Source organism: Coenobita brevimanus, chromosome 56, assembly GCF_032717465.1.
Source record: "Coenobita brevimanus isolate Jiangsu-jjx chromosome 56, ASM3271746v2, whole genome shotgun sequence".
Classification (NCBI taxonomy): domain Eukaryota; kingdom Metazoa; phylum Arthropoda; class Malacostraca; order Decapoda; family Coenobitidae; genus Coenobita; species Coenobita brevimanus.
In genome coordinates this window covers 9,872,053-9,888,300 of record NC_137009.1, presented here as the reverse complement: position 1 = coordinate 9,888,300, position 16,248 = coordinate 9,872,053, and the positions used below count along the sequence as shown (strand labels likewise).

At 41.9% G+C, this 16,248-nt stretch overlaps 1 protein-coding gene across 1 annotated transcript; it reads left to right on the top strand.

Moving 5' to 3' along the window:
- The first annotated feature begins 5,623 nt into the window (after positions 1-5,623).
- Positions 5,624-15,632, top strand: LOC145401635 (ionotropic receptor 21a-like). Its single transcript, XM_080273828.1, has 6 exons — positions 5,624-5,795; positions 7,960-8,141; positions 8,725-8,883; positions 9,913-10,161; positions 14,849-15,016; positions 15,513-15,632. Exons 1-6 carry the CDS (start codon positions 5,624-5,626, stop codon positions 15,630-15,632), a joined length of 1,050 nt encoding a protein of 349 aa, XP_080129954.1.
- Positions 15,633-16,248: the final 616 nt, after the last annotated feature.

The window sequence follows — 16,248 nt, the reverse complement described above, 5'->3', positions numbered from 1 at the left end:
TGGTAGCTGTGGTGAGTAAACGAGTACAGGTGAGTAACCTGAGTGAAGAAAGGTGAGAAAGATGAGTTGTGAATTTGGGCTTGGTATTTGCTTTGTCCTGCTGCACTCCTGCGTCAGCTTGGTGGAGGTTGGGGGACGGTTGGCGAGAGCGTCGCGGGTCAGGTGGTTGTTGCTGTGTACTTGCTTCTCTTTGCTTGTTTTGTTATTCCTCATTCAACTCGTCCTTCTTATTGTATACTCGACTGTGCTTTAATTGACTGTAGAAGTGATGGTTTGAAGGCGTTGGTTCGTCCGTTACTGTCATCAACTATGATGTGTGGTATATTGACCATATAATATGCAGATCTTGAGATTTGGTTCTTGCTATCGTGTAGTCGAAGGCAGATGTTAAACATGGATACAGAGTGTTGATCATAGTTTATTATGTTCAAGGAAAAGTTTACGTTGGGTAGTGTATGTATTACACAGGAACGTAATTTACCAGCTGTCTCGTCGGACCGCTCTTCTCTCTCATCCTCTCTGTACAACCTTTCGGCTCTATGGCTAGCTCCTTTCTGATTCTCTAACTCTTCCCTCCTTTCCTAGGAGGGCTAGTGTCACGTGTGCAAGACACATGTGAATGTTTGAGAAGCCCGTGTGTCTGTGTGTATCTAGCATTTCCGGTGACATAGTGCAAGCCTGGCATTGCTTACATAAATGCAGACACATTTTCTTTCCCACTGAAATCGCAAACACATTTCCATTGGTCAACTCTTGCTGACACATTTCCCATTCCCACACCCTAGCTGGTTCTCCTATCTACTATCTGTCTATTCATCTATCTATCGATAATGCTATGAGTTGTATTATTATAATATGGAGTCCTGACATGTATACTTATTTCTGTGTGTGTGTGTGTGTGTGTGTGTGTGTGTGATTTCAGTCAAAAGCTAAAATAAAAATTCTGGCAAGTCCTGTTTTTCCTCACATCTAGTACACATGATGTCAATAAAGACAGACGTGTTTCATGGCATTGTACAGGACATGCTGATGCAGAAATATGGCTTGCTTGTACAGATTCTGGTTATTTATTAATTTGTCCTACATAGTTAACCATCATGCCTACAGTGATGAACTTTAACTCAAATGCGTACCCTCATATTCGGGTAAATGTTTACTAAATATCACAGCAGCTACATAAGCTGCACCAAACAAACTTTAGCTCCACCAAACATTAACGGCAACAAAAGAGCATTGGCTGCATCTAATTCTTTCTATCTATCTATCTATAGCCCGACGCCCAAATCCCGCAATGGGTGGCCGCAGACAAAACGCCTCCAATTCGCTGTCACCCACCATTTGACTACCCTCCCCCCAACTCACCCCCCCCCTCCCTCATATACCTTTCATCTCCATCCCTCCACCTCATCCTCGGTCTATCCCTCCCTCTCCCTCCCTCCACCTCACCTACATACACCCTCTTAGTCAGTCGTTCATTATCCATTCTCTCCACATGTCCAAACCACCTCAGTGTATTTCTCCTAATCTTCTCAACCACATCCACATCCACCCCACAACGTTCCTTCACTTCTTCATTCGTCAACCTGTCCCTCCATGTCACTCCACATGCTCCTTTCAAGTAACTCATTTCCACTACTCTCACTCTTGACTTGTTCCCCTCTTGCAAGTCCACGCCTCGCTTCCATACATCAGGGTAGGGATCACAATACTATCATGCAGTGACTTCTTAACTTCCATACTCACCTCCCTATTTCTCATCACTGCTTTCAGTGAACCAACAACCTTTCTTCCCTGCTGTACCCTTTCACGCACTTCATCGCCCAAAGTTCCATCCTTACTCATCACACTACCCAAGTACTTGAATGCACTCACATTCTCCATAACTTCACCACCCAACCTCACTGTACATTGTGACTTCATTCCTCTCAAACACCATAACTTTACTTTGTTTACATTAACTTTCAGCATCATCATCCTACACACTGTCCCAAATTCATTCACCAAACCTTGCAACTCCCATTCATCTTCACTCAACAATACTGTATCATCAGCAAACAGCAACACCGGAATCTTCCAAATCTCATCCTCATTCATTTGAGCCACCCGCACATCCACTGCCCTACCTTGCACCTCCTTCACAACCCCATCCATGTATATATTAAACAGCCATGGAGACATCACACAACCCTGTTTCAGTCCCACATTTAGATCAAAGAACTCACTCAGCTCACCATCCATTCGCACCATAACCCTAGATCATTCGTACATACTCTTCACAGCATTCAACAATTTCCTCCAACCCATATATTCTTAATATCTTCCACACACCTTGCCGATCTATTCTGTCATAAGCTTTCTCCAAGTCCATGAAGGCAGCATACACTTTCTTTCCCTTCTCTAGATACTTCTCCACCAAACATCTAAGAACAAATATCTGATCTACACACCCTTTTCCCTTCCTAAATCCCCCTTGTTCTTCTCCAACTAGCTCCTCTGTCATATGCCTAACCCTATCAATGAGTATTCTACCATATATTTTACCAGTCACACTTAGAAGGCAAATACCCCTATGGTTACCACATACTTCTCACTCCTCTTTTCCTTTGTATAAAGGAACAATTATACCTGATTTCCAGTCGTCTGGAACCCTTCCCTCTTCCCAAGCCAATCTGCACAACTTCCATATCCGCTCCACAACAATCTCAACCCCATACCTGAGCATTTCACCACACACTCCATCAATTCCTGGGGCCTTTCCCATCTTGATTTTCTTCATTGCTTCCACTACTTCCGCCCTACTGATTTCTACCTCCCTCCTCTCATCTCTTCTTCTCCCAGCCATTCCCCAACCACTTATACTCGCATTGCTCTCATTCTCTACATTCAACAAATCCTCAAAGTGCTCCTTCCATCTCCTCAATTTCTCTCTCTTCTCCACCAACAATCTATTATTCCTATCTTTCAATCCCCTACTATATCCCCTTTCACACTGCCTTACTTTCTTTACCTCCTTCCAAAACAATTTCTTACTCTCCCTCCATTTCACACTCAGATTCCTCCCAAAATCTTCATCCACTTTCTTCTTACTCTCCTTCACCAGTCTCTTCGCCTCACTTCTCGTACTCACATATACCTCTCTCTTCTCTCTCTCATCTTCTCCCCTACCTCTACTTGCTAACCATTCACTATATGCCTTCTTCTTTTGTTCCACAGCTCGTTTCACCTCATCATTCCACCATGCTGTCCTTTGCACACCCCTGCATCTCCTCCCTACTCCACAAACCACCTCACATGCTGCCCCTATCTCTTCCGTGAATATCTTACATAGGTCTTCCACCCCTTCCATCTGCTCTAGCTCATACCTTCCCAATCTTTCTTCCACTATAGTCTTATACTCTGCCATTTTCTCACTATCTTGCAAATTCTCCACTCTTCTCAAAGGAGCTGTTTCCTCCTGTCTTCCCCTTCGTCTCCTTAACCATTTTCGTTGCAGCTTTATCTTGGCCATCACTAAGTGATGATCCGAGACTCAGTTCCCCCACCCTCTCCACACTCTTGCATCCAACACTTGTCTTCTCATTCGCGCATCCACACACACGTAGTCTATCATTGCCTTTTGTTCAACAAGTTCACCATCCATCCTCCTCATTACTCTCCATATATACCGGTGGATCATCTTACGCCGAAAGTAGGTGTTGGCTATTGTCAACCCCTTACCAGCACAGACGTCCACCAAAGCACTACCATTCCCATCTACTTCAGCTGGCACACCCCACTGACCAACCACTCAATCCACTCGTACATTCCCAACTTTGCCATTCATGTCTCCAATCAAAAGCACTCTCTCGCTCCTCTCAAATATGTCCATACATGCTTCTACTCTCGCCCAAAACTCCTCTTTCACTCTTGCCACTCGGTCCTCTGTCGGAGCATACACACATACAATCGCCCACGCTTGTATACCTACTTTCATCCTCACCCATACAATCCTTGCACCCACTGTTCCATACTCTCTTATATTCTCCTTCCACGTCTTGGTTATCATCAGACATACTCCCTCTCTTGCCCTCTCATTCTCATTAACTCCCACACATATACCTAAACCATATTCCCATTCTCTCACCCTTTCACCTTCCCATTTCGTTTCAGTCAATCCACATATATCCATTTTGCATCCTCAAGCACCTGAATAATCTCTCTATCTTTCACTTCATCATTCACTCCTCTCACATTCCTTGTCCCCACCCTCAGAATGTCCTTTGTCCGTTCCTTAGTCGTCAACGTAGGGTCCGTCCTGGTCCAAGGCGCTTTATTCACTTGTTAAGTTCTTTTACTGGGTGGGGCACTAACCCACCACCAAAGCTTTTAGTCGCCTTGTACGACAAGCAGGGATACTGGGGGAGTATTCTTGAAACCCCTTTACCCCCAGGGGGGGTAGCACCAACAATTGGCAGCACCTAGTATATAACAGGTGCAGTATTTATTAAGTGCATCAAACATTAGTTGCACCAAACACACATTAGCTGCACCAGCCATTATCTTCACTAAACATTATGGTTGATATTGAGTTCGGATAAGCCAACCCTTCCTTGTACTCTGGTCATGACGCAAAAACAAGCAAAGTCAGTGGATCCCATTATTTTCTTTCTTCTGTTACTCGTCCAAAAGAGTACCTGGTTTAGGAACATGGATAACACTGAGTCTGGATAAATCAAATGTCTTGCTTATAGAATCCTGTTGTTCTGAACCTGTCTCCTTTCTTAATTTCAAGGCCAACTGAACAGTCATGGATGATGTCGACTTCGGACAAGCCACCTTCTCCTTATGCCTAGTCATGGTACGGGAACGAGCAAATTCACTGGGTTATTGGTGATGTTCTGTCTTTGTCAAGCACTCGAAAATCATTACAAAATGCTGGAGGCTTGTCTTCTTCTCCATTAAAGTTTTAAGGATACGGCCGTAAGTCCTGAACCAATCTCTTCCTTCATTTTCGGGGCATATGGATGAACGTTATAAGTGACGATGAATTTAAAACTATGAAGCAGGAGCAAACTATGTCAGTGAACCCCATCACTGTCAATCTGTATGCTCTCTTTACTCATTACACAGGTCTGCAAAATGTGTCTCTCATCAAAGTTACTTCCTCTAGCCTGGTCATTATTCAGAGCCACCAAGTTCATTGTATCTTATTATGTCTCATCTCTCATTTTCGGAGCTTGCTTTCCCTATCACTGTTTAATTTTTAAGTATACGACTATAACTTGCAGTTCAATCTTGTCTTCCATCAAGAAAGACCATTGGCGTCATGGGTAATGTTGAAAGCCAACTTCTGCTTGTGCTCGGCATGATACCAACGAATTCACCATACTTCTTTCGCCTTAACATGACCAAGATTTTCGTTATTTTTCTGGTTACTTCACGTAGCTCAGTTGTCGAAGACAACACTAAGCTTTTCCATTGCACTTCTTGGTGACTAGCACCGTATTTCAGTATTAATCTGCTGTTACAAAATCAGCACTCTAAATAATTATATAGCAATTTTAAGCCAAGTTAATGTAAAAAATACGTAATCCCATCCTTCTCTACCTGTTTCGCTCATTGCCAGGGCCACTGGACTGGGATAATGGGCGACGTTGAATTTGGGCGAGCCAACTTCTCCTTAGGCCTAGTCATGATGCATGAGCGAGCCAATTTACTGGATCCTACCACGATGTACTTCATGGATGCCGTCACCTTCATCACAGCCAAGAGTCCCCCGAGTGTGCCCTGGCAGAAGCTCATCACTCCTTTCCAGCGTGAGTTAAAGAAGGATGTTCCAGCATAAACAATATGGTGTGTTGTGCCCCGGCTCGTATTCAATTTGGAATTCACCACTTTGCCAGTTATTTCATCCTATATCCCCCTCCATCCTTAAGACTCAGCAGCAAGTCTTACAGTACTTTGGTGCTCTCTTTGTCAGTCGCATGAGTCAGAGTAAACAGTTCAACCTCAACATGAGGAAAAAATCAGAATTTCTGAAGTGGGTCTGACTAGGGCATTTCAACCAAATGACAGCATACGTCAGAATAGGTAATTCCTGTGTAAATCATAGTAGCAATTTTCAGGCACATCAGTGTAAGACTTTCCAGTACAAGTGAATATAGAAAGTTCCAGTGCAATTCAGTCTCACATTTCCAACGTAAGTCAATGCAGGAAAATGTAACGTTAATGTAAATAATTCCTCCGTAAGGCAGTGTATGATGTTTAATTTCATGTGTGTAATTTCAGTGCAAAACGGTGTAGGAATTGGTAGCGTAAGTCAGTGTAGGAAACACCTATTTGATATCAGTGACGGAAATTCCATGGCGAGTCAAAGTTAGAAATTCTTTCATACTTCTAGAATGAGTCAAAGTGAGAAATTTATACCATAATTTCAAAGTTAATCGAAGTAGGCGATCCCAAAGTAAGTCAGAGTATTCCAGCGTGAGTGAAGCCAAGTAGCTGCAGCTTTGACAACAAATTATTCAAACATAATCGTGAGTCAGTTGTACACAGTCATTGGTCAAGGTATACTTTCTCAACATGAGTCAAAGTGCGTAAAACAAACGGTAGTAGCCGAGCTTCATAATAGTTTTAACCTTCTTGGAGGTGTAGGAGCCTGAGGGTAGGCCACTGTTTTCCTGTCTTAAATAAATTAAGGATGGTTCACTAGCCTGCTTCCAGTGGGGACAGTACATGACTGCAAAACCATCAAGCACCCGTTGTCTTTTGGTCACACACATACATATCCTATCCATCCATCTTTGTCTTGATCTATCAGGCATGAGTACCATGAAAGACCAAGACGAAGATGGATGGATCTGAAAAGCAATGTCTGATGAAGAAGAATGGTCTTGTGATTGTGCATACAAAACTTGCTGAGATATTCCTCGTAGAGGTAAGGTCAACTCATACATCTGTAGTGGCCACTGAGTTGCATTTTATTATTTCCTGTGCAAACGTAATATGTCCCAGAATGTCTTCCTGTGCCACATTATATTATTATCTTTACATGAGCTGATCTCGGTTACTTCCTTTACTGCAGATTTAACTCTATGTACATGAAGTGCAGTAGATGTTTGAATGTGTGCGGTGATGTATACAGGGGATGAAGAGATTTTTACTGTAATTTATCTATGTATATCAGCTCTTCATTTCATATTAACTAATTAAACTTCCATTGCAATGAACGTATAAGTGTGTGGAGTGGTGCCTGTTTGCACTGGGATTCTGCTGTATCAGTTTTTACCATATTCAGACCGCCATAGTCTTCTTCGTTTACACAGTTTACCCTTTATGTTGAAGTAACAAACATTACACGTGTGTACATACGTGAGAAGTTTTTAACGTTCCAGCCGGGAATCAAAACCGAGACCTCTAGACGGTGTAGTGGTAACAATGCCTGACTTCTGTCTAGAGGTCTCGGGTTCGATTCCCGGCTGGAGCATTGAAAACTTCCCACATATGTACACATATGTATGTGTAATGTGCGTTTCTCCAAAATATGAAATGGAAGACGCTTGTTTACTGGCTGGGATAAATTAAAACTGCTCTGTCACTTGCAGAGTTGCGTGGGGCTAAACAAAAATTTGATACGTGTGAAATGTGTATCATCATATGGGTTGGTGTTGAAATATTAACTCCTAAATCGGATTTACCTGGTTCGTCGTTGAATTCAGGTGGCATAGCATTTATCACGCCATGGTGTAGTGGTAACAGTGCTTAACTTCTGGCTAGAGGTCTCGGGTTCGATTCCCTGCTGGAGCGTTAAAAATTTTCCACAGTATACCCTATGAAGCTTTCCTTGCAGTGGAGGTGTGGGTGTATGTGGTGAATTTTGTGTGATTGTGTTCAATTTTAAGTTTCGGTACTTTATCGTTAGTTTTTTGTTCAGCTATACAGTATACGTTACACCTAATTATTTTCCAACTTCTATTCCAGTGAAGGTGTGGGTGTGTATGGTGGTGTCTGTGTGTGGTGGGGTACTGCTCTACCATGTCTTCTACCACATTCAAACCACCATCTCCTCCTCCCACCTCCTGGATTCCGATGCCTTCATGCAGATCCTGGCTTCCTTCCTCAGCCAGTCCCTCTGTCAGTACCTCTGGCTCTCTGCGGGCAGGGTGAACATGAGTCTCATTACCTTTCAGCATCATATGCTTTTATTTTGCACTTATCATTACTCAGGATATAGTACACACACACACACACACACACACACACACACACACACACACACACACACATCAAAGGCATACTCTCAACTGTCACTTGAGAAACTGGGACCACACCCGGGTGCTAAAGTACTTATTAATGTAATCCGTTTTGTAAGTATATAATGGAATAGACACTTTACTTTGCTAACGCTTCATTCAATTAAAATTTCTGGCAATTTGAAAATACTAAGCCGATATTTGATCACATAATCTATTACAATTGCAAGGATGGAAGCAAGGTTATTATACACTGCTCAGTGACAAGTCTCGCAGATTTATACAACACAACCAAGATAATTTGTTGTTCAGTTAAAATGTCATGATGTCACGACGTCCAATCTTTACAGTCCTAATCTAATATCATGTTTATACATTGGTTTGGTGGTGTGTAAAAAATGCAGAAGATAAATACAGAAAAAAAAAGAGAAGTATTGAGGAATATTAGTAGCATTGCTTTGAAAGCAGTGTAGAAACTGTCATCTTTCCCTAGGTGTTTCTCGGGTTCTGGTTCCTGTACGCCTTCTTGGTAACGACCCACTACAAGACCTCCCTCACCAGCAATTTAGCAGTGCCCTTCATTCCCCCACCGCTAGACACACTCGAGCAGCTCCTTGGGTCCAACCTGAAGTATGGTGTGGATGAAGCTAAGGTAGGTATTCACCAAACAGACCAAGACCTGTATGTATTTGAGGTAGGGCATTAAGAACTTTGATTTGATTTATCATTTCATCCTCCTTCAGTGAATATATAACGTAATCTACTCTCTTGGATAATCGGTTAAAATAATTTGACACAAATTTTAGTTTTTAGATACTCAGTATTACAAGGCAGCCAAAACAAAGGGGAAAAAATCACTCATGCTCAGTCATATCGAGGGCAGGGGTCTCAGCACAGTTCGCGAGCGCGCGTGCGTGCGTGCCTGTGTGTGTGTGTGTGTGTGTGTGTGTGTGTGTGTGTGTGTGTGTGTGTGTGTGTGTGTGTGTGTGTGTGTGTGTGTGTAAGAGGTAGGGGGAAGGGAGAGAGACTGTACAGGGTAATCAAAATGTAACTGGACAATATAAGAAACTCATTTACATTCTTCCTACTCTGAAGGCAACACAAATCCTCACTGTCAAGCAGGACCTATCGAGTAAATCAGCTTTATAGTGGCACGCTCTCTATGGTGAAACTTGTCAGCTTATTTCACTTTTCTTCCTATTACGGCTCGGAACATCAATTATCCGCATCCCAGTGTATCAAAGGGTGTACAGGGACGTGCCATGCTACAGCAATGAGAACACCACATCAGTATTGACTAACATTATATTCTTTTCTTTTACTACATCCACCATCTCTGGTACAGGAAAGGGACGCCATCACGTTGTGTCAGAGGTATAGCCGGATGATGAAGTTGTTCAATCAATCAGAAAACCATGAACTCCTTGCCTGTCATATGAAAGGAGGAAGGCTGGTGCAGGACAGGGGCAGCTACAACCTACAATCCACTGGGTTCTCTTTCATATGAGCCTGGGACTACAATAGCAACAACAGCACATCCCCTACAACATCTTGTTATCATTTATTCTTGTCTTTATCATATAATTGTATTCATCAATGTATTGACATCTTGCACTGACTAGGATAAAGGTTACTTAAAATGATAAGCATTTTAACTTCATCTACTGTTCTTAACAATCAGGGAGCAGAATACCAGCTCCTCTCCACATCCCGCATCCCACTGTACCAAAGGCTGTGGAGGAACGTGCAATTCTACAACGACGAAAGCAGCAGGCGCATGGTGGTGGAGGGCACTTACTCTTATATACATTACCGCAGCTCCCTCGATCTTCAGATGTTGATACACAACAGCAACCCCATGAGAAAGACTGATCTACATGTGGCCACGGAGATGTTCTTTCCAATCGTAACCGTGTGGTATTTGCCCAAAGTAAGTAAGGGCAGAAGAAATTAGAGTCATTTTTAGCATTCTCGTTCACCTAATCAGATATCTCTCTGCTTAACCATTATTCAGAGGATATGAAAAAGGAATATATGCTTCCATGCCCAAGAGAATAACCTCTTTAGTGCACGAGGTACACTCAAATGGCTCCAGGCCATGGAAGCATTAATCATTCCAGGGAAAATCTAAGAAGTACTGCTTGAGGGCCTCCCAATCCGCAGCTTCAAAGTGCCACAATGGACGTTTCTTTTGAGGGTCCACAGGCCGTACTAGAGAGATAGGACAGGTTGAAGTAATAAGGTTGTGATCGGAGGAGCCCAATGGAGAGGGAAGATTAAAAGTGCAATCAGCAAGTTTAGTTGTAAGGAAGAGGTCAAGTATGTTGGAACTCTTTCTAAGGCAGTCAGGGATATTGGTAGGGTGCTGTACAAACTGCACTAGATCATTAAGGATAGAAATGAGTTAGGTTTAATCACCAGGTGGATCTCCTAGAATGGAGATTTCAGAGAAAAGAGAAATGAAGAAGATGTGTTCCATCGTAGAGGTAAGATAGTCAAACAATTTTACATAGCCAGGTCAGCAGAATTAGGAGATTAGTAAACAGCACAGATTTACTTAGAGAATGACAGGAATGCCGAAGCTAGAGAGTAGAGATTTCAGAAGAATAAATTTCAGGAACACGAGAGGAAGATAAGTCTTTACATACATTTACAAACTTCCACCTTTGGCTTTGAAATGATATAAAGAAAGTAGGAGGATACAGAAAAAGGTTTGCTATCAGTTGCCTCAGACAGCTGAGTCTCAGTTATGAAGGGAAGGTGAAGTTTAGAGGAGGAGAGGTGGTGCTCAACAGAGAGAAAGTTATAGGAAAGGCAGTGAATGTTGCAGAAATGAAGAAGTGGTTCAAACAGTGGATCCAGACAGCTCGCTGAGTCGTCATCGGGAGAGGGGCGGATGGTGGGGACATTTATGCTTCCCCCTCCACCCTGGGGACTATGAGGCTTGGCTAATAGATGCCCTTTATTTATATATATTTTGATTGGTGTGTGTGTGTGTGTGTGTGTGTGTGTGTGTGTGTGTGTGTGTGTGTGTGTGAACAAAATAATGGTAAAAGTGTTGAGGGTCAGACAAGGGGTCAGAGGTCAAGATTATAAGGAAACAAAAGTTTGACCAATCTTAGCCAGTTTTTATCCAGTTTATACCAAATCTGGTTGAAGGGCTAAGGATTAGGGAAGTGTGAAAGAATTCAGTTTTTATATCAATCAGTCAAAGGCTAAGGTCAAAGGACAAGATCAAAGTTTGCCCATGTGTCCTTGTATAAACAAAATAAGTAAAACAGAGTTGATCTCAATTCGACTGTACCTGGTGGATGAGTTAAGGATCAGACGAGGGATTCTTTTATTGTTTTTGAGAGAGAGAAAAAAAGTCAACGTTGAAGGGTAACTGGTGAAGTTAATTTAAACCAAATTTTGAGGAAGTTTTCGTGGAAAGGCAAGGAAACAGAGCTTCCATTATGTGATCAATTTGTCAAAGGGTCAGGGCAACAGGACAAGGTCAATTCAGTGCAGAAAAGCTTTGGTCCAGTTTTCATAACATAGTTAAAGGTCAGGGAAGATTAATTCGACTTTGAGAGCAATCAGTCGAAGATAAAGGTCGCAGGCAAAGTCAGATGGTCGGCCCTAAAACTAATTGGTGGGCATGAGTGTTGTGCTCTCTATGTGATCCTTCTTGTTTCTTATGCACCCTTATTATCTGACACCTGTAAATTATTGTTTTGCTTTTCTATATATTAACCCCCTCGCTCTCACATAAGTTTTTAAGTTTTCGCGGGTGTGACAATCTCCCCCCCCCCCCACGGCCACGCGCTCCAATAATGTGTATTCTCGGCTTATTTTCACGACCCAGAAATATTTATTTTCCCATCATAGCCACATATGGTACTCGCCGATGTTTGTTCTACACGATAAGCCAAAAAAAAAAAAAAAAAAACACACACACACACACACACTACTGTATACAGATGTTAGGAAGCTGAGAATAAACATTCGTGACGCCGATTTCACTTCCCAACATCATAAGTCGAATGTTTACGAATCAATCTCTACATGTTATACAATCAATCGAAAGAGAATTTTATTAGCTTTCGAATGCCGGGTGTCCCAGTTTGATACGAGGTATGGTCTTCGAGTAATAAGCGATAAAGTAAAAACTCTGGTTCGACAGAGTACAAATTTTATAATCGGAGAGATTTTATGGCGAATTTTCAGTGAGAGCAATAAGTTTTTATTTCATTATCCGATGCAGAATTTCATTGGCTTTCATTTAAGACAAGTACGGTAATCCAAGGCCTTATAGTTCTCGAGAAAATTGCAATAAACTACGGTGTATTTTGCCGCGCGCTGAACCGCCGGCAGCCGCACTGACTGGTTTTTAGTCCTCTCGGAAACCACACATGAACACAAAACCTGTTGCTAGCAACAGAAACAGAACTTATTTCCCTGTCATTTGTGTTGAGGTAAATAACAACATATATGTATATGTAAATATACTGACAGAAAGAGGTAAATATATATATATATATATATATATATATATATATATATATATATATATATATATATATATATATATATATATATATACGTACTTCTGAAGTGGCGATGATCTTCCTGCAGGACCACATCGGTTGGAAGAGGAGTTTTGTAATGTGTATGTGTGTGTGTGTGTGTGTGTGTGTGTGTGTGTGTGTGTGTGTGTGTGCATGTCTGTGTGTATGTGTGTGTGCATGTGTGTGTGTGTCTGTGTGTGTGTGTCTGTGTGTGTGTGTCTGTGTGTGTATGTGTGTGTGCATGTGTATGTGTGTATATGTGTGTGTGTGTGTGTGTGTGTGTGTGTGTGTGTGTGTGTGTGTGTGTGTGTGTGTGCATGTGTATGTGTGTGTATGTGTGTGTGCATGTGTGTGTGTATGTGTGTGCATGTGTGTGTGTGTATGTGTATGTGTGTGTGCATGTGTGTGTATGTGTACCTAACCTCGCGTTGCATTTCGCTACCTTTGTGCTAACTCAGGTGAACAAAACCTGCTATTCCTTACGAGGACGTGCGTCACTTTTTCACTTTCTTTTCACATAAAACATAGCCCAGTTTATCAATACATAGGAAACAGTACATTTCACCAAAAGAGATATACGTGACACTTACCTGTCCCATAAGGTGTAGCAGAGAAGACGCTGCAGTGTTTATGATATTTTCACAATACACATAATGAAATCCATCATTTTATGAAACATACATTATATTTTCACCACAACAGTTCCTGATCGTGCTCTGTATGTCACATCTGCGATACCTAAGGTTTCGCAGACGAAATTTTTTGATGATCATGTGGTGAAGTGTTTACATTCATCCACACAAGCATACGATAAACCTACCAATAACACTCATGCTTTATTTCACACAGAAAGCATATGGAATAAATATAACAATATGATAAAAGCAAATGCTCCTATAAAAACCTATTGTATTTCCTCTACTCACCACGGCTTGCCCTGGCTGTAATGCGAAACTGACTCCTGCCCTAGCCATTATTTCATCACGTACACTCATTGCACTATACTCCTATCTATTGCACAATAACACTATCCACCATATATCAGCATAAAACAAGGACTTCATCCACACCTTGGAAAATATTCCGTTCTTGACAACGCAGTGTCGTCAAGCGGTTTCCCGCCTCCCTCAGCTAAGCTAAACGTTTCACCATGTCTTTCCTCGCTCGCTGTTGCACACTACATTCACCTGCATCACTATCACTGTTATTCAAATGTTGAATACTCACATTGGGTGCAGAGAAGAGGCAGCGTAGTTGCTGGGAAACGCCGATAAACAGGGTAGCCTTACCAGTATCTTCGTTGGGCCAACGGTAGAATAACGGGCACGATTGATTCACCAAAACCTAATTCCCTATTACAAACATAAAATCTAATCACAATAGTGCACAAAAACGACACACAAGCACTATTGGTACAGTGAAATATGACGCGAGTCCCGGGACAGGGTAGAGAGAGTAAAATTTAAATCCCCAGCCGTGCGCTGCCTTCCTGCCTGACAGCTGACGTGTTACTAATCATCTCGCCCATGCGTGCTGCCGCGCGTCTCGGGCCCCAAGGTTGCCTAGTCATTACTTTTGGCGAGAGGCGCGGGAACTAGGATGCTTCCAAAAATGACGCAGATGGCAGAACCTTTTACTTTGACGTAAGTTTTTGTGATTTGAGGACGTAAAACGCGTCGTCGCAGATAGTAGCGGAAAGGCCCAAAGACTTGCTGCGCGTCATCGACGACGAGAGGGTTAATATGAGTTGTTCTCGCATTTTGTGATGTGGTGTGTGTTTGCTGAGAGGCAAGAAAAGGAAAGGTTGCTTGATGTGAATGCTTTTCAGGAGGAGGCAGGAGGGATACCGGACCTTTCATGGTGTATGCTGGTTAAGATTGTGAGGTGGTTTTGAGAGGAGCTGGAAGGAACTGGGCAGAAAGAAGTGATGTGTGAGATATTCAAAATTTTATATGTATATGGTGAAATCCACGTGACTCTATGATAAACACATTTTCAACTCTCTTAAAACCAACAGAAACTGTGCATTGGCTTGCATCCTTCAGAATATTTTGCTTCTTGGTTCAGGGTGCACCTTATCTGAAAAATTTCAACGCAGTGATTCGGCGGTGTGTGGAGGCTGGCTTAATCAACAAGTGGCTATATGACCTGTACGCCGTTTATGTGAATGATTACCAGGACCAGAAGCCATCACAGGAGCAGGAGGACACAGCCACTGGGAAGAACCCCAGGCTTGTAAGGTTTAGATGAGAGAGAGAGAGAGAGTTTAGGTTTAAGCCCATTGTACTGTAGATTGTTACCTTTGTACTGTAGATTGTTATCTTCATATTTTTCTAGCTACTTTCGTACTATTTTGCTCAACTATGAAAATTTCCTGCCTGACAAAGGTTTGAGATCAAGGAATTTTTTTCGTTAAAAATCAGTATACTTTGCGCAAACCAAGATGGCATTAGATTCACATCCTCTCTTAACATTGGCAGTAATTGGCTTGGTAATTATTGTGCTGTTTACAGAATGGTGACCAACGTCATGCAGTATGTTCATATGTATTCGTAAATATTGCAGCAATTTTCTTTGTCTCTTGGACGATACCTGAAAGTGACTGGCTCTGCTATTAGGCTACTGGCACGGAGTTTTGTGTAGCTGTGAACTAATGCCTAGAACAACCAGTATATTTTGATTCCTTTGTGTCTCCATCTCTTTCCATGATGTCTCTTCTCTTCTTGTCCAGGTTGTGTTCACCTTGAATCACCTGCAGGGAGCTTTCTTTCTGTTCTTCCTAGGCCACGGGTGCGGGCTGTTGCTGTTGCTTCTGGAGCTGCTGTTGGCCCCACACACCTCATCAACCTAAAAACTTTAAATGTATAATGCCTTAAGTAAAATGAACTTTTTATTGTATTTCTCTCTCTCTCTCTCTCTCTCTCTCTCTCTCTCTCTCTCTCTCTCTCTCTCTAAGCAGTTATAATCAGGTTTCGGGTTTTTTTTTTTTTTTTTTTACTGGAGGAGTTGATTCAGCTCTCATTAATTCCTCTACTACTGATGCAACTACTGATGCACTCTACTAATCTCTGTAATATTTGTTGATGTTTACATGAATAATATGCAGATAAGGGATATTCAAATCAAATTGATTATATAAAGGAAAATAATATTTACATATTATGAAAATGTAGGAGGCAGTTGGAGTAGCCGTAATGGGGACTACAGAAAAATAAATAAATAAATAAAAATAGACTAACAAAAAGCTTTCACTACATCTGTTATTTACTTGATCACTATTTACCTCTTCATTCAAAGGACGTTTTTTTCAGCATCCTAATCATCCTTAGGTGCTACTAGTTTCATCGATAATATAGCCACCTTCTGAGAATTATTTCTTAATCTACATTTAACATGAAAACCCAACCACTTCCTGAGAATTGTGATAACTCTGCTGAAAGATTGTACACCAGTTTTGGTTGCCTTGC